At 38.6% G+C, this 27,207-nt stretch overlaps 1 protein-coding gene across 1 annotated transcript; it reads left to right on the top strand.

The window, feature by feature from the left end:
- On the top strand, positions 1-26,780 carry actr6 (actin related protein 6). Its single transcript, XM_073066279.1, has 11 exons — positions 1-156; positions 245-362; positions 5,190-5,258; positions 12,302-12,425; positions 12,546-12,681; positions 13,989-14,045; positions 18,545-18,643; positions 19,514-19,592; positions 23,466-23,637; positions 24,110-24,248; positions 25,550-26,780. Exons 1-11 carry the CDS (start codon positions 11-13, stop codon positions 25,677-25,679), a joined length of 1,269 nt encoding a protein of 422 aa, XP_072922380.1. The 5' UTR covers positions 1-10; the 3' UTR covers positions 25,680-26,780.
- The last annotated feature ends 427 nt before the right edge of the window (positions 26,781-27,207 follow it).

Genomic DNA, 27,207 nt, shown 5'->3' with positions numbered 1-27,207 from the left:
GAGAAGGTTGATGGTCGGGGGACGATATTGTAGACGTACAGGAGGACAGTTGCTGATTGGTCGCTTGGCGGCGGTGGCGTATGGGACGATGGCGACCCTGGTTCTGGACAACGGGGCTAGCACAGCGAAGATCGGCTTCAGTGAGGAGGGGGTGAGGTGCGTTGCAGGAGAAGCGGCCCTAGCGTCCGGCTCTTTTCTCTCTGGGCCTCCAGCCGATGTCTGATTCAATGCTTTCCTCTTGCAGCATTTTGCCTAATTGCCAGTTTCGCTCGAGGACTGCTCGACTCAAAACTTTCACCGCCAACCAGATAGATGAGATCAAGGATCCCTCGGGTCTGTATTATATTCTTCCCTTTCAGAAGGTGAGTGCGTGGGTTTCACTGGCTGCGGTTTTAGAGTGAGCTTCAAAGCGACGACGCTTGCAGCTACTTTAGAGAAACCTGACCACAAAGATCTTGCAAGCCCCGTAGCATTGTCCATCTTTTGCTGACAGGCACCAATTCATTGGTCGTTGATGTCTAATCGCTCTTATCTCATTCGGCTCCAGGGATTCTCACGGGTATCATTGGGTTTCTAGTCAAGAGCAGACGTCATTTTTTGTGCTCGCTGTATTGTGCGCAGGATATTGAAATTGTAGCAAAGTAACATCAGAACCGAGATTTATCAATCCCGTCTTCATTGGCAACTATTACTTTTCAGTATTCTTACGATTTTACTGCAGAAACAGCTGTGTCGTCCAACTTTTCTTTATGACTGCTCTGTTGGACCTCCTACTATTTTAAGGTTTTTAGGTCACCCTCAGTTTCCTCATCAAAAGATGTACCCAATTTGTTCATGTGATTTTTTTTTTTGCAAGCGAATATATCTGACAAGTGAGATTAAACAGAATTAACACACAAAATGCTGCAGGAACTTGGCAGGCCTTGCAGCATCTACAGAGAAGTGTAAGCAGTTGGCGTTTTGAGTCAAGGCCCTTCATCGGGATGGGGAAAAAAGATGAAAAGTCAAAATAAGAAGGTGGGAAGGGAGGAAGAAATACAATGTAGAAGGTGATTGGTGAAACCGAGTGAGGGGGACAGGTGAAGTGAAGAGCAATGAAATTGATTGGTCAGAGAAAGGGAAATCTGAAGGAGAGGACAGAAGACCACGGAAGAAGGGGAAGGGGGAGGAGTGCCAGAGGGAGGTGATGAGCAGGTAAGGAGATAATGTGAGAGTGGGAAATGTGAATAGGGAATGGTGAAGTGAGACATGTCCCCAGGAAGTAACCTACCCCTTCCCTTTCTGCCCTCTCCTGTCAGAGTTCCCCTTCTCCGGCCCTTTCGCTTTCACCAATCAATTTCATTGCTGTTCATTTCACCTCTCCCCCTCACCTGGTTTCACCCTATCACCTTCTACATTGTACTTTCTTCCTCCTGTTACGGATTCAAGCAACAATAAATATATGAGTTAGGCAGGGATTTTTTTTAACAAATAACACGTTTATTAAACACTGAAAACAAACCCCCCCCAAAAGTAAACAAATCACTAATGTAACCGGAAATCAGCTGCTGTGCAGCAGCTTCAACAGTTCTTAAAGCAATGAAGCTTAAACAGTTCTTAAAGTGATGTTGCAAAAACAGTTCTTCAAAGTAGTATTGCAAAAGTTCAAAATGCTCACAGACCATTTAAGGGAGAGACTTTTTAAGACGATTTAAGTTCTCTTTCACGTCGTGATGCTTCGGTTCCCAAATCAAACTTTTCCCACGAAGAATTTTACGAAGATGAGATGTAACGGCTTAAAGGCACTGACCTTTCCTTTACAGAACGCTGTTCATTTCACCTCTCCCCCTCACCTGGTTTCACCCTATCACCTTCTACATTGTACTTTTTTCCTCCCCTTCTCCACCTTATTACTCTGATTTCTCATCTTTTATCTCCTGTCCTGATGAAGGGTTTCGACCCAAAATGTCGACTGTTTACTCTTTTCCATAGATGCTGGCTGACCTACTGAGTTCCTCCAGTACTTTGTATGGATTTTCAGCATCTGCAGATTTTCTGTTGCTTGTGATTGGACCATACTTGGTTTCTTTTAAATTGAGCTAGAAAGCACTCTTGTATGAACATTGCATGAAGTTGCCCTCCACACTATTGCTGTTTGTTTGGTTTCTACAATCTATATAAAGGTAGATTATTTTCATAATTTTTGGATAATCTTTTATGACCGTGGATTTGGCCTGTGGATAAGCTTTTCACCAGTTTTCCATGCCTTCACTAGGACTGTTTATTTCCTCTCCTGTGGCATTACTCGACATCATCTCTTCTGTAGCTCATTTATTGCTGTAAAATTCTTTCACACCATTATTACTTTTAGCCTTGACAATTTCAACACATTTCCAGATGGCCTGTTTTGTTCTACCCTTGGCCAACTTACGACTATCCAAAATTCTGCAGTTCATGTCCTAACTGGCACCAACTCCTCTCTCTACATCACACCCATGGCTGCTACTGGCTTCCAGTTAAACACTTTATTTTAAAATTCTTAGCTTTGATGTCAAATTCCTCCCTGACCATTCTATATCACCAATACATAGCAATAGTCTTTGAAAATATTTGTACTTTTTCATTTCATCCCCCTTGAGTAGATTTAAAAGGTGGGGGAGTGAAGAGAGAAGCACAAGGTGATGGGTGAAACTGGGAGAGGGAGGGGTGAAGTAAATAGCTGGGAAGTTGATTGGTGAAAGAGATAAAAGGCTGGAGAAGGGGCAATCTGATTGGAGAGGACAGCAGGTCATGGAAGAAAGGCGATGGGGAGGAGCTCCAGAATCAGGTGAGGAGATGGGTGAGAGAGGAAAATGGGAATGTGGTATGGTGAAGGAGAGTGGGGGGCAATTACTGGAAGTTTAAGAAATTAATGTTCGTGCCATCAGGTTGGAGGCTGCCCAGGTGGAATATAAGGTGTTGCTTCTCTAACCTGATAGCCTCATCATGGCAGTAGAGGAAGCTGTGGACTGAGATGTCAGAATGGAACTGGGAAGTAGAATTGAAATGGGTGGCCACTGGGAGATTCCACTTTTTCTAGTGGACGGAGTGAAGGTGTTCAGTGAAGCAATCTTCTAATCTACGTCGATTCTCACTGATGTACAGAAGGCCACACCGGGAGTGCTCACCAAGGATTAAACAGAATCATAGGGCATTCTATACATGTATCAAGGACTTGAAGAAAAAATAGGAAGGGAGTAGGTTTACTCAAGGGTAAAGGACGGAACATGTGCTTAGAGGTGGAGAATTCCAATACTTTGCTTTAATAAAGGAGAAGGATGTGGTGGATAGTGAGATTGGTGCGTAGATTGCTAATATGCCAGGGCCTTTTGAAATAAAGAATGCAGTAGAGGTGAGTTACTTGAAAATGAAGCTGGTTCTTTGCTTGCAAAAATCATGAGGGAAGAAGCAACCTCAGGAGTGATGGCACAATTGTTGGGGACTGTCAAGGCCAATTCTGGATCTGCAGACTCTGGAGCAGCAGGGACACAGGAAAAGCTGGATGTGGGCACTTGGGCAGTAGGAGCCTTCCTGCATCTCCTCTTCAGCAGTTGCTGTTTTGGATTCCTCAAAATTCTTGGCTGCTCTATGGATCAGTGTTCTTCTGCAGTCTCTGTCACAAGCCAGCTGCTACCACCCGTTGACCTCGATATTTGTCAGAGAGAGCTGCTGTTTAAGTTGGTTCTTGTGCCTCTTGCATGGGGCACCACGATCTCTCTTACCCTGGGAGAGTTTTCCGTAGAGTACTACTTTCCATAACCAGGAGTTGTCCACGTGAGACATGTGGCCTGGCCAGCAGAGCTGCTTGAGCTCTGCAGGTAGGAAGTTGAGCTTTCTCCAGGACCTCGTTGTTGGGAGACACAATCCTACCAGCTGATACCCATGATGGAGCGGAGGCAGCGCTGATGGAAGTGCTCGAGCATCCAGATTAGCTTGACCTAGGATTCGGAGCCGTATAGCAGTGTTGTGCCGATGGCAGCCCTGTACACCTGGGTTTTGTGGACAGACACAGCTGGTGGGCCATCCACACCCATTTCTGGAGGCGCTCAAAAGTACTGCTGGCTCTGGGGAGTCAATTGTCAATGTCCGTAACTACTGTAGTGTCATTGGAGATAATGCTGTCCAGGTAGGTGAACTGCTCAACCATGGTGAGAGGGTGGTCGTCAATGGTGATCCGAGGTGAGTTGTAAACATCTCAAGGGGGTTCCTGATGGAGGATCATTGTTTTGACCATTAACCCAAAAGCCCTGGCATCCTTGCCGAACTGAACAATTGCAGCCTGTAGTGTGTCCTCTGTGTGTGTGAGAAGAGCACAGTCCAAAGATGTACCAGTTGGTAGATTAATTGGTTATTGTAAGTTGTCCTGTGATTAGGGTTGAATTGAGTTGCTGGGTGGTGCAGTTTGATGGACCGGAAGGGCCTATTCCGTTGTGTATCTCAATAGTAAATAAATATCGTTCAATATATGCTGCTTCTGTAAATTCAGCCACTTTTATAAATAATTGCATTTGAGAATTAGTAATTGTGCAGAAAGCAAATGGTATGGATTTTCTTGGATTAGAAGGTAAGGTTAATAGATTATCTGAGTGATCTGTGTATGTGTCTGGGCTATTTGCAAAATGTATCTCTGATTTGGCTAAGAACAAAAAATATATTTCCACGTCTGCCAGTGGTAGTGTACGACACTAGTAGAATTGTGAGTAGGGCTGAGTAACTGAGTGGACAAGAACGTGGTAGATTGAATGTAATGTGGAACATGTTTTTATAACAAAAAGGGTATTTCTAAATGGTGACAGAATGAAGGTGTGCTTCCAGATTGTCAATGTGCATGTGCAGCCACAGAAGCACATGTTTCATATGGGCAGATTGCTGTCCAGCTGTGGTTGTACAACTGTTAATTGTGATCTACTGTTTGCCCTGGTAGTCAGATGGTGATAACCTCATTAGAGTTACTGTGGGGAAAAGAGCAAGTAGAGATGAGGCAAAAGGTTTTTTAGTTGTTAGTTCACTTCATTTTCACTTTTACAAATTTATTTTGAGTAACTTTCTAATTTGACAATTTTGATCAGTTGTGTTTAACTTGTAATATAAAAGTTCCCTTAGAAGTGTTTGATAATATTTTGTTTCATTGCATGTATTTGCATGATGTTAAATAACATTTCTCACTTTAGGGATATTTGGTTAACTGGGATGTTCAAAGGCAAGTATGGGATCACCTGTTTGGGAAAGAAATGTACAAGGTAAGCTCCACTGATTTGTATGTTATAGTGCTTTTTAAATGTATAAACATAACCATATATTTTTTTGATCTACCATTCCACAAGTAACATGTCAAATCTAAGGCTTGAAAGCTTTAGATTTTTTGTAATGCTTCTGCAAAGGATATTTCTAATCAGGATCATTTTTTAGTTTGGTAGTAAATGGCAGTTGAAGTTACTAAATACTACTTTAAAAAAAAATCAGGAAAAATGTGCAAGTAATTGAAGCAATCTTAAAAAGTTATGTTTCCAAAGGAGCCATTCCTAAGAAGATCTATTTAATAGTTGTGGATTTGTTTTTGAAATTCCTTTCTGTTAATCAGCTTTGTTTAGGTTGGTAGCACAGTTGTCTCAGGATCAGAAGGTGATAGCTCTTGTTTTCCTTGGGGCTCATAACAATACTACAGCATTATGGAGAGATCATTCATTAACACTGTTCATTGGTCTAGGAGGATATGAACGATTCCACTATTTCATTTCCTTAATCTGATTAGTTTTCCTCTTGTCCAAAACCATCATAAAAAGTTATTTATTGAAGTGTTGACAATATTAGGAATTGTGGCAATGTATCATGATTATCATGAGAATATATTAACACCAAAATATAATTTTGAGATATGAATATTTTCATTGCATTGAATAAGATTCAGTCTAAGTACTGACTGAATTGAGTTCAGTATACTTAATGCTTCATGAATTGAATGAAACTAGAAATCTGAAGTCATATGGGAAAGTTAATGGCCATCTGCAGTTTTGCATTGTTTATGAATAAGTATTTCTGCACATACTTTCAGGAAAAAGTAGAATTTAAGGGTTTTTACAGAATGCAAATTCCTAAATTTTTCTTGGTGTTAGTAGGGGCATTTCAACATTTGTTGTATGACCACCTGCAATTGTTTTGAACATGGGCCTGTGACTTGTAAATCTGGTAATGCCCAGTGTACTGGACTATTGGCCTTTGTGCAAGAGAATGCATTTCCATCAAAGGTAAATTAGGCAAGGCCAACTTCAGCACTGGGTCTGAATTGGTCATGGGTGAGGGGGAGCATCGTGGAATTGGGAAAATAAGTCAGGATATTTAACTGCCACTAATAAATGCTGGCAAGGTTGAGTTGAGTTGAAGACTGAGCTTGAGTTGAGCTTGGAGATGTATGGTGTTTAGTACCGGGGAGGGTGCGGAGGGAGGAGAATGTTTGTTAACTTAACTTCAACATAAATGAAGGTCCTCTTTATTGAAATTAATTAACATAAAGAGGACCTTTCAGAGCTGATTTCCCAGCAGTGGTTTTCAACCTTCTCATGAGAATCAAAATCAGTTAATATCACTGGCATATGTCATGAAATTTGTTAACTTAGCAACAGCAGGACTGTGCAATACATGATAGTATAGAAAATAAATAAATCAATTTTAGTAAGTATATATGTATATTAAACATTTAAATTAGAAGTAGTGCAAAAACAGAAATAGTCTTTTAAAAAGTGAAGTAGTATTCATGGGTTCAATGTCCATTCAGAAATCGGATGGCAGAGGGGAAGAAGCTGTTCCTGAATCATTGAATGTGTGCTTTCAGGCTTCTGTACCTCCTTTCTGATGGTAACAATGAGAAGAGGCATGTCCTGGGTATTGGGGGTCCTCAATAATGGTCACTGCCTCTCTGAGCCATCACTCCTTGAAGATGGCTTGAATATTATAGAGGCTAGTACCCAAGATGGAGCTGACTAATTTTACAATTTTCTGTAGCTTTTGATCCTGTGCAGTAGCTCCCTCGTAGCAGACAGTGTTGCAAGCTGTCAGAATGCTCTCCACATCTGTAGAAGTTTTCAAGTGTTTTAGGTGACAAACTAAATCTCCTCAAATAATGAAATATACCTGCACTCTTGCCTTCTTTATATTTTGGAACCAGGTTAGTTCCTCAGAGATCTTGATCAGGAACTTGAAATTGTTCACTTCTGATCCCTCTATGAGGATTGGTTTGTGTTCCCTTTTGATTCCTACCGTTTTTGAAGTCCACTATCAGCACTTTGGTCTTACTGATGTTGAGTCCAAGGCTGTTGCTGCAACACCACTCAACTAATTGGTATCTCTCACTCCTGTGCACCCTCTCATCTCCATCAGAGATTCTGCCAACAATGGTTGTATCATCAGCAAATTTATAGATTGCATTTGGGCTATACCAAGCCACACAGTCATGGGTAGAGAGAGTAGAGCAGTGGGCTAAGCACACTTCCCTGTAGTGCACCAGTGTTGATCGTCAGCGTGGAGGAGATATAATTACCAATCCGCACAGATTGTTGTCTTCTGGTTAGGAAGTTGAGGATCCAATTGTAGAGGGAGATACAGAGGCCCAGGTTCTGTAGCTTATCAGTCAGGAAGGTGGGAATGATGGTGCACAGAAGAAAGGGTTGCTCAGAAGTAGGGCTTGCAGGCATCCTGAATTCATACTACTTCGGTACATCTCCAATACAAGTAAAGGTAATTGCACGTTATTCAATGCCAGTCTGACCTGGGTCCTCAATGTGTTGCGGAGCACTTACACAGTGGAACTGGAATGAAATATATGGATTTCTCAAATTACAGTAAGAGTTTACACTTGTGATGTTCTTATGGCAATATGTGGTGCACAGAAATTTGTGTTTTGTGATCTAATTTTAAAGTAAGTATATTTTATACATTTGCTTTCAGAACAAAGCAACTTTGAAAATGGACATTTGTTACAAATTGTGCATGAGAAAATAAATAAGTATTGATTTAACTTGAAACAAAAGATTATTGATCGGCAGTAACATGCCACAATTATTACTACTATTTCAGCAGAGAAATAAACCATTTATTCAAGAAAATTTGTTAAACTGAACAGCTTCATATTGTACATCAAGATATCTTGATACCTTTCTTGGTTGCCTAGCTTTTTATTGAAAGCATCTGTACCCCTGAGTGAGTTTTGTCTTCAAACAAGATCCGAATAAAGGTACTTCGATAATCTTGTCCTTGGGATGGAAATGTTTTCTCTACATCACTCCAATAAAAACATTTCTTAATCCTAAAGATCTCAAACACTTGCCCTTTATTTTTCTGGTTTTGGGTACCATTCCATTGGATTGGAAAATAGTAAAAGTAACTCCTTCATTCAAAAAGGAGACAGGAAGGTGGGAAGTATTTTTTTGCTGTTTCCTATGGCATGGCCCGTGAGCCTGTCTGTTCAGGAGCCAGGGTTGGATCAATCTTCATTTGGCATTTCGTCCACAGCCGTTCCAAATGGGTGGTCCTGAATTGGCATCGCCTGATGGAGTCCTTGAAGCATGCAAGCCTCCACACGATGTCAATGTGTTGATCCAGGTTACGGAGGAGGTGGAACATACAAACCAGTTAGATCAACATGGGAAAATGGTAGAAGCTATTACTAAATTTATGATAGCAGTGCTCTTGGAAAAGGTGAAACAGACAAAACCAATATGGTTTATTGACAAAGAAATTAATTTATTAGAGATGTTTTGAAGAAACAATGTAATCTGGATAGAGAATTGGTGGATGTACTGAGATTTCTAGAAGACATTGATGTGGTGGCAAATCAAAGGTGGCTTCAGACATTAGAACGTCATGGTGTAGGAAATTGCATGTTGGTATAAATATAAATTGGATGTCCATCAGGAAATTCAGAGCATGCATAAATGGTTTTTTATCTATTTTGGCAAGTTTTAAAGAGCAGAGTACCTTGGGAATTGGTACAGGGACCTCAAATTTTCTTTACTACTTATATTTATGACTTTATGAAGAAGTCAAAGATGTGGTGGCTAAATGTGTAGGAAGGTAGTTAGGCAATTAAATTGTGAAGAGGATGGTCATGCAGGAATGTAGGTCGGTCAAGTAAGAAGACAAAAATCTGAAAAATGGAGTTTAATGTAACAAAATGTGAAATTGTCTATTTTGGTAGGAAAAGTAAAATATCATATTACCTAGATAGTGAGAGACTGCAGATCCCTCAAATACAAAGGGATCTAAGTGTCCCAGTCCATGATTTGTAATAGGCTGGAATGCAGGTACAACAAGTAATTAGGAAAGCTAACAACCCTAGTTTTTTTTATTGCCAGAGGAATGGAATATAAAAGCAGTTGTCAGTTATAAGGCATTGGTGATACCTCATTTAGGCTATTGTGTACTGTATAGATCTTACTTAAGGAAGGATGTTAATGCATTCAAAGTCATTCAGAGAAGGCTTACAAGACATAGTGGAAATGAATGAGTTATCGTTAGAGGAAAGATTGACAGGCTGGGCTAGTATCCACTAATATTAATATTTAGATGAATAAAAAGGGGATTTGATGGAGAAAGTGAATGTGGAGAGCATGCTTTGTTTCCTTTTAGTATAATCTGGAACTTGATTTTTTTAAATGAGTTACCCAGTTAAGAAAGAGATGAGTTTTTTTTTCTCCTAATGGTCATGAATCTTTAGAATCCACTTTATCATGTTGGAGTGAAAATTACATCTTTGAATAATTTTAAGCCAGAGGTTGATGCAAACTTGTTAAGTAAAACAATGAGAGGTTATTGCAGGTGAAAGAGAGTGCAGAGATAAGGGGCCAGATTTCTACATCCGTTACTAAGTAGGTAGATTATACTGAGTAATTGTTGATTGATAGCGCTGTTACTGGCTCATTAAGATTCGTTCTTTTATGAGTGGGATATCTATTGGCATTTAGCTCCATTGTTAGTTAAATCAAAATGTTATAGCCATGCAGGAACAGCTTGTTTGACAGATAATTTTGGAGCACTGGTTATAAGCTCAAATGCACTGATGCAGAGATCCATAGATTTTGATGAGGCCAATGTACTGAACTGTTTCTTTAAATTATGTGATATTTTCATGTTGGTTTATGTCTGGCTTTTGTGGTGAAAGTGTGAGGAACAGGTCAAGATAAATCCTCCACAGCATCTTTGGGATTCAGGCACTGCTAGGATTGGACATCTTTGTGTGATTACAATTTAGTTCTCCACCCCTATCTTTGGACCTGGTGGAACTGCAGACTTTGATCAGATCCATTTACAGTAGCTGTTTAACAGGAATGTAGTCCTGTCTGTTAGCTTCATCAAGCTGATAGTTTGTTTAGTGGTTTGAACATGGAACAGTTCAGCACAGTAGATGCCCTTTGGCCCATAAAGGTCAATCTAATGCAGCCCCAAGCATAGCCTTCCATTCATCTTTCATCCATCTATGTATCTAAGAGTTCCTTAAACATCTCTAATGTATGCTTCCCAGCAATCAGTTTAAAATTAGCCATTTTTACCTTGGGCGAAAAAAGTGTTGTACACTCTATCAATGACTCTTATCATCTTCTACACCTCTATCAAGTCACCTCTCATCCACCTTCACTCCAAAAAGAAAAGCTGTAGCTCGCTCAATCTTTCCTCATAAGGTATGCTTTCTAATCCAGGCAGTGTCCTGCTAAATCTCCTCCGTACCCTCTCTAAAACTTCTACATCCTCCTGTAATGAGGCAACCAGAACTGAACACAGTGTTCCAAGTGTGGTCGATAGGGTTCAATAGAGCTGCAATGTTATCTCATGGCACTTGAATTCAATCCCATGATTAATGAAGACCAACCCATCGTACACTTTCTTAACTACCCTGTCAACTTCTGTGGCAATGTGGGGTAGCTTTATCCCTCTGTTCCTTCACACTGCTAAGAATCTTGCTTTTAAACCTGTACTCAGCTTTCAAATTCAACCTCTCAAAGTGTATCACTTCGCACTTTTCCAGATTGAACTCCATCTGTCACTTCAGTCCAGTTCTAGATCTCTTTTCAATGACCTGTTGTAACCTATGACAACCTTCTACTCTTGCCACAACATCACCAGCTTTCATTCCATCTACAAACTTATCACCCTTCCACTTGCTCATTTAAGTTATTTTTAAAAATCAAAAAGAGAAGGGGTCCTAGAACAGATCCCTGCGTATCTTCTCTGGTCACCAACCACCAGGTGGAATACATTCCATCTACTACCACCTTCTACCTACTGTGGGTAAGCCAATTCCGAATTCGCACAGCCAAGTTTTCCTGGATCCTATTCTTCCTGACTTTCTGAATGAACTTATTTAAAATCCATATACGCCACATCTACTGCTCTACCTTTATCAATTTGTTTTGTCACTTCCTCAAGAGGCATGAACTCCCCCTTCACAAAACTATGATAACTTACCCTGATCAGATTATGCTTCTCCAAAGACTCATTAACTCAGTCTCTAAGAATCCTCTCCAATAGTTTGCCCATCACTGACATAAGACTTACTGTTCTATAATTTCCAGGATTATCCCTATTACCTTTCTTGTGCAAAGGAATAACCCTCCAATTTTCCAGTACTACTTCTGTGGCCAAGTTGAATGCTAAGGTTATCACAAAACCCACAGCAATCCCTTTCCTCACTTCCCATAGTGACTTGGGGTATAATCTAGCCCTAGGGGCTTGTGCTTCTTAATGTTTTTCAAAAGTTCCAGAATGTCCTCTTCCTTAATGTCAACATATTCCAACATATAAACATGCTTTAAGCTGCTTTTATATTCATTTAGGTCTCTCTCACTGGTGAAAACTGAAGCAAAGTATTCATTATGGACCTTCCCTACTTCTTCTGACTCTAGTCATCCTCTTGCTCTTCAAATAGGCATAGAACGCATTGGGTTTTCCTTAATCCTCCTCTCAATGCCTTCTCATGTCCCCTTCTAGCTCATTGAATTAAATTGGTTCACTGTATTGATGGTAAAATGAGTGATGGATTAACACAAACAGTAAGGTCTGCGTTGCTAACAGCTGGGATTTTCTCATCAATCTTCAGTTTTACACTGCAGATACTATTCCATTTAGTATGTTCCTAATTTTCTTTTGTTCACTTGCCTAAGCAACCACTTTCTCCTCCCACAATTGTTATTCTTTCAAAGCTTCTCAATTATGGCCAAATACTTTTTTGACCCTACAGGACGAATAGTAGGAATTTATCACATTGTGTCTTAATTGTTTCAAAATTTGCATTTAGGTAGATTTTCCTGAATCCACTATAATCATCACTGAACCATATTTCAACTTTAATTCCATCCAAGAATCAATGAATGAAATCTTATTTGAAGAATATCAATTTCAAGCAGTCTACAGGACAAATGGTAACTGAACGTACTTCACTTTTTTTCTATTAATGAGGTCTGCCAACTCCAGTAACTTATTATCTGACAGTCCTTTTTAAACAGGAATGTGATTTTTGATATTTTAAATGTATTTTTCAGCTGGGACATTGAGTGCTTCCAAGTATTTTGAAGAAAATGATTCTGAACTTTGCTGTCTTGTGGTGGACAGTGGCTACTCTTTTACACACATTATTCCTTATTGTAAAAGGAAAAAGATGAATGAAGGTATTTGCAGGTAAATTAGTTATTTTCATAAATGTTCTTCTATATTGTCATCTATTACCCCAGCAAAGTATTAAAATTGTTTATTTAATCATAGCCAACAGATCTATTTTAATGGCAGTCATTAAAACTTTGATGGTAAAACATTTTGTGCTTCCTTAATTTCTTTCACAGGTGTTAAGAAATAAATCAAATGGTAACTGTAGTGTCCTAGAAAAGGAAAGTTGGGTGGGTCTTCAGAATTGTTATTTCAATGTGACATCTATCCTGACGAGAGATTGAACTTGGCACTTACTTTGACCAACACTTAAGTGAGGGGATACAGGGTAACATTCATAATAGTTCAGCCATTGATGGAAGTTAGAAGATGGGAAAAGAAGAGAGGTGGAAATTATTACTTAAATACAGGAACAATTTCTTTCCATACTTTTTCTAGTGAAAGAGTAAGTGCAACCTACAGATTTAAAATCTGGAGGAAGTCTTGTTGAATTTATGACTTGACTAAATTATGTCTTTTGTATGGCAAATAATAGAATCATATATAAGTACAACACAGAACCAGGACACTCTGCTAACACTTCTGTGCCACCCATCAAGCACCTATTTTGCACTAATCTTATCCCAACCCATTATAATCTAATCACCAAAGCATAGCGGTTAGTGCGATACTATTATAACTCAGGAGTTCTGAAGTTTGGAGTTCAATTCCAGCGCCCTTCTGTCAGGACTCCCTGTAGAATACGTGTTGATTTCTCCAAGTCCTCCAGGTTATTGCTAAATAAAAAAAAACACCACCTTATTAACATCCTGGCACTCATCTACACACCAGGGGCAATTTGCAGCACTCAAATAACCTACCAATCTACACGTACTTTGGATGGGGTGGGAAACCAGAGCAAATGGAATAATCCTACAGGATCATAGGAGAGCATGCAAACTTTGCACAAACAGCACTGGAGATTGAGATTGAACCCGGGTTGTTGGAACTGCGAGGCATCAGGCACCCTGGATAAAGACTCTGTTCTAGGATTGTTTTGTAATCATGTGAGAATGTCCTATCAGGTCAGATTTCCCTCCATGGATGATGATGGGAATTTTCAGAATCTTTCTGTTAATAAGATGTACTGTACGTGTATAATTTTGGTCGGTTAAGTTCCATCACTAATTTTTTTTGTGCACAAGATATGGTCAGTGTTCGACTGCTCATCATTACCTCATCTAAAAAGATTGTGTGCTTCTGGCAAATTGAACTTCAGTTATTTGGGTTCTGGCAGATGGCTCTCCAAGAGAAGAATGAAATAATTCTGTATTTCTTTGCAGGATTAACGTTGGAGGGAAACTGCTCACAAACCATCTTAAGGAAATAATATCTTACAGGTAAATCTTCCAGAGATTTGGCAGATTAGAAATGGGTTATGATTGATGGTGTTTGGTGAGAGTAGGGATCTTCGATTTTAGCAAGTGATTTGAATCAATAGTTATAAAGTTCTGGTTATTACAAATTATTACAGAAAATTTGATTCTTTCAAAGAAATGGTTGCTAAATTTGTGTTATAAATAACAAAGTGGTTGTTTTCTTTACACGGTATTAAACCTATAATTCATCAAACCAGATTTAGATAGCTTAGAAATGCCGTACCAAATTTAGGAAATATAGATTCTTTATTTAAAGAATGCACCTCTTTTGAAGGGAATAAATATGTTGATTAAATTGTAGGCAAAACTGCTTTAGGGTATTCTAAATTGTGAATGGTTTATTGGAGCTAACTGAATAAAAGATTAATAGATTTTGTTTTAAAAACTTGTATTGATTTGAATGGATAATATGGTACAGTTCAGTGAAAATCATATGTTCTGATGTTTGGTGAGTAGCTGTGTTTAATTTGTATAGAGAATAAACCAAAGCTTCAACTGTGATTGCTCTCAGATTACAAACTGTCTCACCCATAATGATGGAATTTGATCCATTAATGCTGTGTTTTTTGAAAGAAGTAACTATGCTACCAATTGTTATGCACAATGCTTTGTAAACCACCTTTTGTTTGTAAGCTGCTGCATAATATAAATTTACAGTACTGAACAGGTCCCTTGGTCTATCCCAGTGTTAATATTTTTCATTGACTACTTCATGTCCTTAATTTAACTTTGTCAACATATCCTTCATTTTTTTTTCTTCATGTCTTTATTTAGCTGCTCCTTAAGTCAGGGCATTGAAGGTACTTTTTCCAATGACCTTGCATTCAGAAAAAAATTTAGAACTATTGATGCTAGAAATCTAAAATTAAAGAAAAAGAATAACACAGGAAACTTTCTGTTTTTGTGTGTTGTAGTTCAGTGGGCATGTCCCAAAGCTTTATTATTTGCCATATATGGACAAGGAAGGTTAAACTAACTGCCCCTTATCTACCATATTAGGTCATATGTTCTTACTCTTTAAGAGATTTTATTTGTTCTACCTGTGCCCTTTCTCCCTTTCCTGCGACCTAAACTAACTTGTTTTTCTTTCCGAGTTCTGACTTGAAACATTACCTGTTTTTCTTTCTACAGATGTTGCAAGACTGGCTGAGTGTTTCCAGTATTTTTGACTCTAAAAGTTGATTTTTAAAGTAGCTTTTCCTTGGTAACTGGAATTAGGAATTTACAATTCCTCCTTTGTTCTTCCCCATACACCTATGAATTTAGGACAGAATTAACTGAAATATACCAGATGACCTAGAAATTTAAAAGGAAATTTTAAGTGTATTGTGTCCACAACTATACTTCTAATTATCTACTAATCTTTTGCAAATATAGTGACAACAGTGTTGCTGGTAAAGTAGTTACTTTGTTATGTTGAAGATTTTATAAGATTAGCTTTATTTGTCACACGTACATCAAAATATACAGTGAAAGACATTCTGAGGATGTGCAGGGGTAGCCTGCAAGTATCACCGTGCTTCTGGCACCAGTGTAGCATGCATACACTTACTCTCGCGAACCCGTACAATTTTGGAAGGTGGGAGGAACGCAATGTAGTCATGGAGAGAATGTGTTAACTCCTTACAGATAGTGACAGGAATGGAACCATGATTTTCTAATCATTGGTGCTGTAATTCTTTATGCTTCTGTGTTTAGACTCAATGATACAGAAATTTGCCTGCAGTTGACCGGTCTCCCTCTCGTATCACTACCATCAGGAGTCTTGGGTCACCAGGTTCGGGAGCATTTGTTGCCCTGCAGCAATCAGGCTTCTAGACAGGCTTCACCTGCCTCAGCATTTAACGGTTCCGCAGCTGCAGACTCACTTTCGATGATTCTACTGTTTGTGTTCCATGTGTTTTTGTTTACTTATTTTTACTATTTGTGCAATTTGTCCCCATTTTTGCAAATTCGTTATGTGGCAGTCTTGTGTGTGTTTTTGGTGAATTTGATTGTGTTTCTTTGTTTTGTTGGTATCTGTGAGAAGATGAACCTCGAAGTCATATATTGTATACATACTTTGATAATAAATTTGAACTTTGAACTTTTAAATTCAGTTAATTTGCCTCACTCCATAATGTTATTCCTAAAATCCATGAAGACAACATCAACAGCTTTATCTTCATCAATCACTTTTGTCAACTCTTTGAAAATTCCTAATTAGCACAAGGTTTTCCAAATATTTATTAATCATATCCCTAAGAAACCAGTAACTTCTTTACCACTGATGTGAGACTTGCTTACTTACAGGATTATCCTTATTTCCCTCTTTGAATAATGGGACGTTAGCTACTTGCCAGACTTCTGGGACCTCACCTGTGGCTAGGGAGGAGACAAAGATATGGCCAAGTTCCCAAAAACCTTATGTCTTGCCTCTCTCATATTTGTTATTCTGCTTAATAATTCCAACTCATGAACTATAAAACCAGCTGATTTTCTTCAGCAAGGATGTGATTACCGGAAGTTTAATGTTTATATTGTGTAAAAGGAAAGCTTGTGGCTTTGAGGCACTTGTGGCTTATAATTTTTAATAACTGTGGAAAGGCGACATGAAATTTCTTTTGCACATTCTGAATATTTTTTAAATCTCAAAATTTAATTTTCTAAAATAAAAATGAAAGAATTGCAGAACTTTGAAGGGAAGAAGAACTGGGTTGGGGGATCCACTGGATCAGGAGGATCCAGCTGGATAACCTGCTTGAACCTGCAGCATTGCCTGAGTGTTGCTTGTTACTTTCTTAAGCTGCTGGTGTGGATTCTGAACAATCTTGGGGTGTTTATTAAGTTATTTTAAATAGTGCTGCTCATAATTTTTCCTTATGGAGAATGCTAAATTATTGTGAGTGGCAGGTACAGTCTGTACTTGTAGTTGCTTACAAACACGAGAACATTTGCAAATGCTGGAAATCCAAAGCAACGCACACAAAATGCTGGAGGAACTCAGTAAGTCAGGCAGCATCTATAGAAAAGAGCAAACAGTCGACGTCTTGGGACGAGACACCTCTGAGTCCTAAAGAAGGGTCTCAGCCTGAAACGTTGACTGTTTATTCTTTTCCATAGACGCTGCCTGATGTGATGAGTTCCTCCAGCATTGTGTGTGTGTGTGTTGCTTTGCAGCTGCTTAGTTGGAATTGACTCTTTGAAGTAATCACTGTGGGTGGTTAACAGTGGAAGGGCAGTGGTTGGCCATATTTTTGTTGGCAGTTTGTAAATGTTCACAATGGTCATATTTTCCACTGTCTGTAAATTGAATTGTCATCTACTATTCAGTACCTTTGAATAATGAGTCTATTGGAGTAAAGAAAGTCAATCTTACCTACTCACACTTTGATAGCAACAATATAGTTGATGGATGTGAATTGGTGGCCCTCTTGTCAATTGGTTGGCCAGTAAGGGGACTTTAACTTGACTTATTTTGCAGCTTTACACATCACATCAGAACGTCATTCATGGGCACTTGATTCTCAGCACACAAGTAAACCACTTATCTTCAGGTCTCCTACAAAATGTAGCCACCAGTTGAAAACAAGAATTTGAACTATGTATGCTTGAAGTGACCAAAATATCTAAACCTGAAGCTTCTTGGATGCATCCGTGACTCAGTGATGCCTTCTCCCTCTCTGCTGCTCTCCCACTTGTGACTGTTCTTCTGCCTCCTCACACCTTACCCCTATCCTGATTGAACCCTTTGCCCGAATCCAGACTTGCGTCTCTAACATTTGGTCTAAATAAATGTTTTTCAAAGAACTTTGTATAGTAGTCTTGCCAATTTTAAGATCTTATAACTAGAGGGTGGGAGGGGGGCATGGGATGGGCAGAAAACATAGGGCCAGATGTTGGATTGACTAGTGCAAGTAAACGCAATTCAGTTCCTCTTTAAAGTGCAGACTTTACAGACAACAAAGCAGCAGATGAGAAAACCAAGATCCTTTAGCACTACCACTGGCAAGAAAGTGCAATTGCAGGAAAATATATGTTCCAATTGTAATAGAAAGTTCAAATGGATGAACAGGAAGTATGAAGAGATGAGAAATTTTTAATGTTTAGAAATTGTAGTGAATAATTGATGGCAAAAAATAATGATAAGGCTTGATCAATGGTGCGGACTTCTGGATACTTGTCCAGTAACTTAACTGAGCTAAGTAGCTAAGCAGCATGCCAAAGGTTATGGGGATTATTAAAGACCAGAAGTACAACTAATATCTCAATAATCATATAGAAGTAGAATTGAAGTCAGCAAGTAAGCCCATCTAACATTTGTTTTACTCATTTTATCAGCACACTTCATTAATTGTTAGGATTATAATTCAATTCCAGAGTGGTTGATTTCTTAAACTTTTGTTTATTCATGCTTGTATTTGATTTGCACTAACTGTGCTAACAGTTTTATCACTGATTGGAATCCTTATCTCTTTTAGACAGTTGCACGTCATGGATGAAACTCATGTCATTAATCAAGTGAAGGAAGATGTCTGTTATGTCTCACAAGACTTCTACAAAGACATGGAAATAGCCCAGTAAGTAAATGCACATTTGTAATTTTCTTTTCACTTAATTTTAGCCTTTATAATTGGGGATACTAATGGTATAATTTTGGCTATTTGGGAGATGGAGGGAAAAATGTCACAAAAGATTAGTCTCATATTCACAAAGCATATTTGTTGAAGCAATGATTTATTATGTCTGCACTGATATTATCTTTGTATCTTTGCTGAATCACTACATTCTTATCACTGAGAAAGGATGTAGGGGAAGTCAGAAAATTAAATCTGATGAGAGGAGTGTTTATATGGAAAGGATTATTTCATCAGTACTGACTTTTTTCCTTAATTACCCAAGGGAAGTTTTATTTTCTTGTGCAAGTTATTTGGGGGAACCCAGCCAGCTTTCTACTTTGCCTTTACTAGTAGTTGCCAATACTAAATGTATTGGCTCATAACACATGATAGACATGCGAAAACTGAATTGAGATCCTTATCTGTAGGATTTATTATCCTTAAGATTATTTACGTTTGAAATAGATTTAAAGTTTGTTTACTTAGTTCAATTTAAAGTTGAAAGCAGAAATCTTCACAGGTTGCACAGGTTTGCTACAAAAGAGGCATGCTATCTGGTGGACATTTTTTATCATCAGTAAGGTACAGATATAGGTAATTATGGTACTACAATCAAAGATTCCATATTCAGGTCTATTTGCATTGTATTGCAGAACAGGTAAGTAAAAATCAGTAGAAGGCTGGACCATCAAACAGATCAAAGATGCACTGTACACCAACACTGTTCTTCAATCTCCCTGTGAAGAGAAAGCAGAAGAATGAAAATTTGTAAAAAAAAACTTCAATATTTCATATTTTAGGAGTTACAGAATTCTTCTTCATTTTATATAGGCTGAAAGGAGAAGCCAACACTGTAATGAGAGATTATGTGCTTCCAGACTTCAGTACCATTAAGAAGGGTTTTTGTAAGGTAAATCATTTGGAAATGTCACTTGGAAATTTACTTGCTAATTTTTACTTTAAATAGGCACTGAACTCCATCTCCATTGTATTACTCATTTAATTGTGTTCTAAAAATGTTGCTGGTCGTACAGATTAGGCCAATGCTCTGAGATCTTGTATAACTTCGTTGAGGGTTATCGTGTAAAGCACTAGGTATGTCCGGTGTTTAGATTGGGTGGGGTTCTAGGACAGCAATGCTCAGACATGAAAAGTACAGCATCTGAGGAAAAAAAGATTACAGATGTTGGAATCTGGTATAAAAAAATGGATTGCTCAAAGAACTCATATAGACCCTGCTTCTACTAAAATGTTGACATGCATCTTCACCCTCTGTTGCAGAATTCTTCTTTTCTCAATGTGTATTATGTTCCTGAACCAGTTCAAATCAAGTTTTATTCTGTAACCCTGGTTTTGCTACTTGAAGCTGCCAGTTTTTCTACCTGGATTTTTAACTGTTCTGCCTTTCTAATAGATGTTGCCTTGTTGCAGCAGTCAGTTCTGCCTCAGGAAGTTTCCTCTGATGACTTAACTTGATTGGAAAGTCAATTTTGTAATCTACAAGTTGTAAAACATTGGTATTGACACAGAGTGACATGGACAAAGAGACAAGCAGAAGTAGCTCTGTGAGGATGTAGAACAGCACAGGAATAGGTTTGTCAGCTCACCATGATTGTGCTGAACTATGATACCAAATTAATCTGCATGCTTGTTACCCTTTTATTCCTTGCCTCACTAGCTGGCATCCTTATCAGTGCACTCCTGATCGGATCTTTCTTCAGTCAAGAGTTGTATGCTTTTACTATGAATGCCATTCTCTTGTGTTGGAGGTGCTGCCTTTAAATTTCAAAGTAAATTTTATTATCAAAGTGCATACATCACCATTTACAACTCTGAGATTCATTTTCTTGTGGGCATCTATAACATGTCTATAACAGTGAAAGATCAACCAGAGTGCAGAAGACAAGTTGTGCACGTGCACATATAAATAAATAGCAAGCAATAATGAGAACATCAGATAAAGAGTAGTTGAAAGTGAGTATATTGGTTGTGGGAATATTTCAGTGCTGGGGCAAGTGAAGTTCAGTGTAGATATCCCCTTTTATTCAAGAGTCTGGTAGTTGAGGGGTAGTAACTGTTCTTGAACCTGGTGGTGCGAGTCCTGAGGCTCTTGTACCTTCTGCCTGATGGCAGCATTGAGAGGAGAGCATGAGCTGGGTGATGGGGATCCCTGATGGTGGATGCTGCTCTCCGCCAACAGTGTTTTATGTAGATGTACTCAGTGATTAGGAGGGCTTTACCCGTGATGTACTGTGCTGAGCCCACTACTTGTATGATTTTCCGTTCAAAGGCAATGGTGTTTCCATGTCAGGCCTGTATGTTATAAACTTACATAATATTCTGATATATTAGGGCTAAATTGCAAGAGGTTGCTGAACAAAATCAGACACATTGGCTGTACAACAGGACTGTTTTTTTGTTGATAACCCTACAAATTCTTCATACTAAAGTAACCACCCAATTCTTTATTAAAATCAGTGTGGAACTGGTTTTCGCAATGTTCACATAGAGCATTCCATATCCTGCATCACTCCCTTAGGTATTTAAGCAATCATTTTAAACCTTTCACCTTGGATATTGCCCAGTCTACCAGAGAAAATACTTTTGTATTTTTAGGTAATCCGTTGATTGTTGCTTCTACTCTGACCATCAGTGACCTCAAAATCTACTGTTATGATGAACAGACCTGATAGAAATGGGGTGCAGAGTTAACCATCCCCCCCCCCCCGAGAACTATGAACTATTGCTGTTGCTATGCTGCTAATGAGAGAGAGAGATGAAGCACAGAGGCAGGAACATCTGCTGCAGATAAGAGGGAGAGAGAGAGACTTGATTTATTGTATTTTGACTCTTCCTGGATTATTTACCTTTCACTACAAGGACTTTACTTTGCTCGTTAACATTCCTCAGGAGACAGCAGGAGTGGCCTGATTTGATGGACATGGTCATTCAGAGTTGATGGATAGCTGAGACCCCGTTAGTAGGGATAAAAGACAGGTCTGGGGAGACACCCTTCAGACACACCAGTGGACACTGACTGAGTGTTGTGCACCCACAGGAAGGTGGGGGCTTCGGAGACCAAATCAGGAGATCGGTCAATAAAGCTCACAGTGTGACGGCAGGGCTGGTGGGGACTTGTGTGTGTGTCCACTCATGCCAGAGTGACGAGTCCACCACAGAAGAACGGTCTAGCTGATGAAGAGGGGTCATAGCTGATTGACCACAACGATACGACGAATTAAGACAGCAACAGAAGGTTTGCCTGCTGCAGCTGCCTAATCTCTTGCTCGGTCTCGCTCTCTCTCTCTCTCTCCAACGATTACAACAACCATAACTACCTCAGCACGCATGAACTGAACTGAACTTTATACTCTTCTATGACAAGTCATTTACCCCTAGACCTTGATAGAGCTTGTTTATGATTGCTTATTATTATTCCTACACTTCTATGTTTATTATTGCTAACCTGTTTTATATGTATATTTGCATTTTTGGTACTGTATTGTGTAGTTTACTAATAAACATCTTTAGTTTTGGTATCACCAGAGTCCATCGGATACTTCTATCTTTGCTGGTCTGTAAACCCAGTTACGGGGTATGTAACACTACAAATCAGTGTGGTACTACACACTCTTCCAAAGATGGCATAGGAAGCACCTGACAGGGTTGCTGGTGATGTGCTGTATTCCTTGCATTGCTTATACAGGCCTTCTGTGTGCACCTAATGCATGGATTCAAGGTACTAAGTACCATCCCAAATGTTACTTCATTACTTTGAGCAGTGATCTTGAATAATCATTGGAGATCTTGCATTTAATCAAGAAGGCTTTGAGCAGATCTTTGATTTTTTTTTCTTCTTCTGTTTGCCTAGTTCTCTCTTTCCATGACAGAACTCAGACAAGAGTATCTGGTGTCAGGATTCTGTGGTTGACTAAGTGCAACTCAGGTTTCAGGTTTCATGGTTGCCCTGGAAGAAGATGCTGATGTTGCTTTGTTTATCCTTTCAGTGGGTTTGGGGGATTTTGCAGATAGCTGGTGTGCATCCAGTGTCTCCTGTAGGTAGTCCAGGTGTCTGTATGGCAGGGTTGACAGCTGCTTGGTAGACCGTGAGTTTTGTGTCTGGTCTGAGGCCTGTTCTTACAGCACCCTTTCCTGAATGACCAAAGATGCTGCCAACACATTTGATTAATTTTCTCAATGTCATATCTTTTACTGTTTGCTTTTCAAAATCTCTTGTCATTTTCAAAACTCCACTGGGTCACTTCTTAATTTTTTTATGGCCCACGGAGACCAATCATAACTAACCTTCCATCTTCTTTGAAGTTCTTTATCTCTTATAACATGTTAACCTCAATGTCATTTACATATTTGCATTTTCCCTAATATTTACCAATTTGAAATCTTTCATTTCATACTGTATATATGACAATACCATAATTTGAGATTCCCCCCCCCCCCCCCCACCGCCTTCAGTACACATTCTGAAGGTCCCTTCTGCTTTCGTTAGTTCTGTCCCCAGACCTCCTGCATCAGTCTCTTAACGTCTTGCATTGTTTCCCCATAAACTCCTTTCTTCATTTTTGTTCTCATCACATAATTCAAATTATTGTGATAACTTGACAGAAGGAATATTTATGCAATATCCAAGTTAATTTAATTCTTGATATAAAATGCATTTTGACCTTTGAGGCTTATTTGGGAATGATGACTCATGTTTTCATGTTTGTTGTGCCCATCTTTCTAAAAAAAATCCTTAAATTGTGTGTGACTTTCTGTAATTCAGCCTTTAGAGGAAATGGTTTTCAGTGGAAAATACAAAACAAGTGAGCAGATTCTTCGTCTGACTAATGAGAGATTTGCTGTTCCCGAAATCCTCTTTCATCCTTCTGACATTGGCGTTCAGGAGATGGGGATACCAGAAGCAATTGTTCATTCTGTGCAAAGTTTACCTGAGGGTGAGTATCTGCGGAGCGTAACTCAGATTTCAAATAGTTCTTTATGAATATGCATTATTGATTATCCTAATTCAGTAAACAGCTCTTGATTGCATGCAAATAGTGGCTCTAATCTATCTCATCATGGCCCTTGCATCTGTTTGCACTTTCTCTGTGACACTGTATTTTGCAATGTTACTGTTTTTCTTTTGTACTACCTCAATGTACTTGTGTATAGAATGATCTGTCTGGGTGCTATGCAAACAAAACTTTTCACTATCTCTTGGTGCATGTGATAATAATAATAGTTATAAATTTAATGAGGGAAATGTTCTATGCACAGTATTACCAGTGCAAAATTGACACTGAGCCAACAAGAGGTACTCAGAGAAGTTTTGTCAAAGAAATTGCTTTTAAGCAATATCTTAAACAAGAGCAGAAATATGGCACAATTTATTTAAACCCAACATTTTCATCTTTTTATTTTAATCAGAGATGCACCCTCATTTCTATAAGAACATTGTCCTGACTGGTGGTAATTCGCTCTTGCCGGGATTTAGAGATCGTGTTTATGCTGAAGTACGATCTCTTACACCGTGCGATCATGACGTGTCAGTTTTGCTGCCTGAGAAGTAAGTAGTTTACTGCTTAAGTTAACTTGAGATACAAATGTGTTTTATAAACTTATCAGAATTTGGAATATCATTTCCTTTTTCTTTTGCTGTCTCAAAATATGTATTCTACACTGCAGTTGGAAGATTAACCCAGGACCTCTGATGACATCTGGCAATAGCTTACTGTGCTGAACTATATTTCCAGCATGAACTCTTGTTTGCATTTTAATTCTATCTTAATATTATGACAGAATGGTAAATTACAGGACGTCATTCAAAGCTCACCATTCAACAGGTTCCACTCCCCCCCCCTTAGTTTTCTCGTATTATTTATCTAAGTGCCATTTAATGGTTACTAATGAAACCATATCCATGTCCCAAATCACGAAGATGTTGGCTGTGGCATTTTCTGCAAGTTACTTTAAATCTGTTCCCTTTTACCTTAGACCTTTCATTGGATAGAAGTAAGTTCATACTTTATTTACTCTTGAAACTACAGGATTGTAAGCATTTTAAAGTCTCCTTAAACTGATTTTCTGTCAAGCACTACCAGTTTAACAGTTTAGCTATAATCCCTGATGTTCTAATAATTTTCTCTGTACATTCTGTAAAGCCTCTTCACTCTTCCTAGAGTGGTTTTCAGAATTAGGAGCAATACTGCACTTAGTCCAGGTTAGTGTTTTATGTAGCTTTGGCATAATTTCTTGAGTTTGGTATTCTAGTGTATTGTATTGGGAACTGAGATGACTGAAGTTCATTCCAAGAATTTGCCAATGATTTAACACTTTTTAAGTGGACATGATTGCTTGTAAACTCTATACCCAAGTATGCACCATCCTTCTGCAGTTTATTCCTTTTGTCTGTGTTTACCCCTGTCGAGGCCTCCTTGCTGTTTTGTGCTAATAGTAGGAATGCTTGGCAAAGCAACAACATGTTTTCCTCTCAAAGTGGCCACAGGCTTAACTCACCCCGGCTGTTGTGAGTGAGTGCAAAGGAAGATAGGAAAGTGGTACCTTGGGGATCTGGAACACACGTGCGAAAAACATCTATGGAAACAGATACAGTACAGACATGCTGTTTTCCAGCAGAACCTTTGGTGTATTTGTGGCAAAGAGCCAAATGCCCCTCCAGCATTGAATTGAATTAATGTAGTATTTTGGCAAATGCAGATTTTTCCCCTTTCATGAGTGAGTTTGTATGTTGCTTTCTTCTGTTATGCCACTCTGTGTGAAAATGCGGAAGTCTTTAACAGAATTCCTTTGACCTTTACCTTGTAATTAAGTCTTTGATGAAGGAATAACTTTTTTTTTGCCTTTCAGTCCTATTACATATTCATGGGAAGGTGGAAAGCTGCTTTCTGAACATGTTGATTTCATGGACATGGTTGTTACCAGAGATGATTATGAAGAAAATGGGCATTGCATTTGTGAGGAAAAGTTTGACATCTAATGCCAAAAGAAATTAAGAGACATTTACTTTAAAGAAAACAGTGAATATTCTGCAGAACTGGTACTGACACTTTCTGAATGGAGGACAAGAGTTGTAAGTGCAGTTGTGAACTGTTTGGTATTCAATCTAGTAACTGCCTTTGTGGTGGAGAGAAGCCCTACATCACTGTTGGAGCAGTCCATTCCCCATTATTTGGTTAAAGGCAGTTTTGCTCTTTTTTTTAGCAAAAAGCAAAAAAAACTACAAGTGCTAGAAATCTGAAACACAAACTGATAATGCTGAAAATACTCAGCAGGTAAGACAGTGTTTGTGAAGAAGAAATCAGAGTCAATGCCTCAAATTAAATGTCTCATTAGAACTAGGAAAAGTTGGTCTGAGATATTTCATCCTACTTTGAGGCTGTTCCACCCATGTGTAACCGAACTACACTTGTTCATTGTCTTTGCCATTCAATAAAGGGATTAATTTAAGGGGAGGGATTATATTTGATATCATTCAGCAGCATGTCCACAATCCTGCAAATTACATCTTTTTCAAATACACATTACAATCAATGTGTTGAGGGAGCCTGTTTCATTTGTCAGTTGTGACCAAGCAGGCACCAAATTCTTCTCCAGTTTACTCCTGTTGGACTCATACTATTTTTTGACCATTCCAATATGTGACATTTGTAAAAGGCTCAATAATATGATGTGATCTATGCCTATGCCAGACAGACTGACCCTCCTCAACACATCTTGATGAGTTTGGCTGAAATATCCATTTATTTGCTATGGGCAACATGTTTGTGCCATTTCATTTTGTCATACTTCAATACACAGGAAATGATTTTTTTTTAAAATAGATCAATTATGTCAGATGTATAGAGCTGCTTTATACACTTGTGAACATGAGTTCGCATGTTTTCATTCATTATCTGTTAAAGGGGCACATTTTCCACTGTTTTTATATTAAGCAGTCCTCCATGCCATCGTTAAAGCAGCAGCTAAGATGGACAATTTGAAAATTGGACAGATCTTGTGTAGAAATGAGACACATCTAACAATATTTTGTAGATCTTTATTTAAAAGTGCATAGCTTTATTAAAAAAATGAATCAAAACCTGACAGAGTTGGAGTTGTTTTGTTTTAAGAGGCAAACCCAGGTGAGTTTCCTCAGTGGTTGTGACCCTGAAAGGCAAATATAAAATAAATTAACTTCTCTATCAAATAGATGTTAAGAATTGACATTTTATTCTATGGACTTAAATCTAAGCTAATGCTTCAACTTGTTACTGAGTTATATGTTGGAATTTTCTGTGTCAGCTCTCTGTTGGGAGTTTTAAGATTTATAGGAACTATGTAGTAAAGAGCAGAGAAGTTGTGTTCTGGGCAGGGTCCAATGTCACAAAATATTGGACTGTTTTTATCAGCTTTTTTTGTAGAAACTTGCCATCAATTTGACTGTTACATTTCTTATGACAGAAAATATTTCATGGACAGTGTTTGCTCCAGAAGTTATGAATAACACTGACAAATTGGGAGACAGT

This window comes from Hemitrygon akajei, chromosome 14, assembly GCF_048418815.1.
Source record: "Hemitrygon akajei chromosome 14, sHemAka1.3, whole genome shotgun sequence".
NCBI lineage: Eukaryota > Metazoa > Chordata > Chondrichthyes > Myliobatiformes > Dasyatidae > Hemitrygon > Hemitrygon akajei.
The sequence above is the reverse complement of the archived record's forward strand: the minus strand, read 5'-3'. Positions and strand labels throughout refer to the sequence as shown.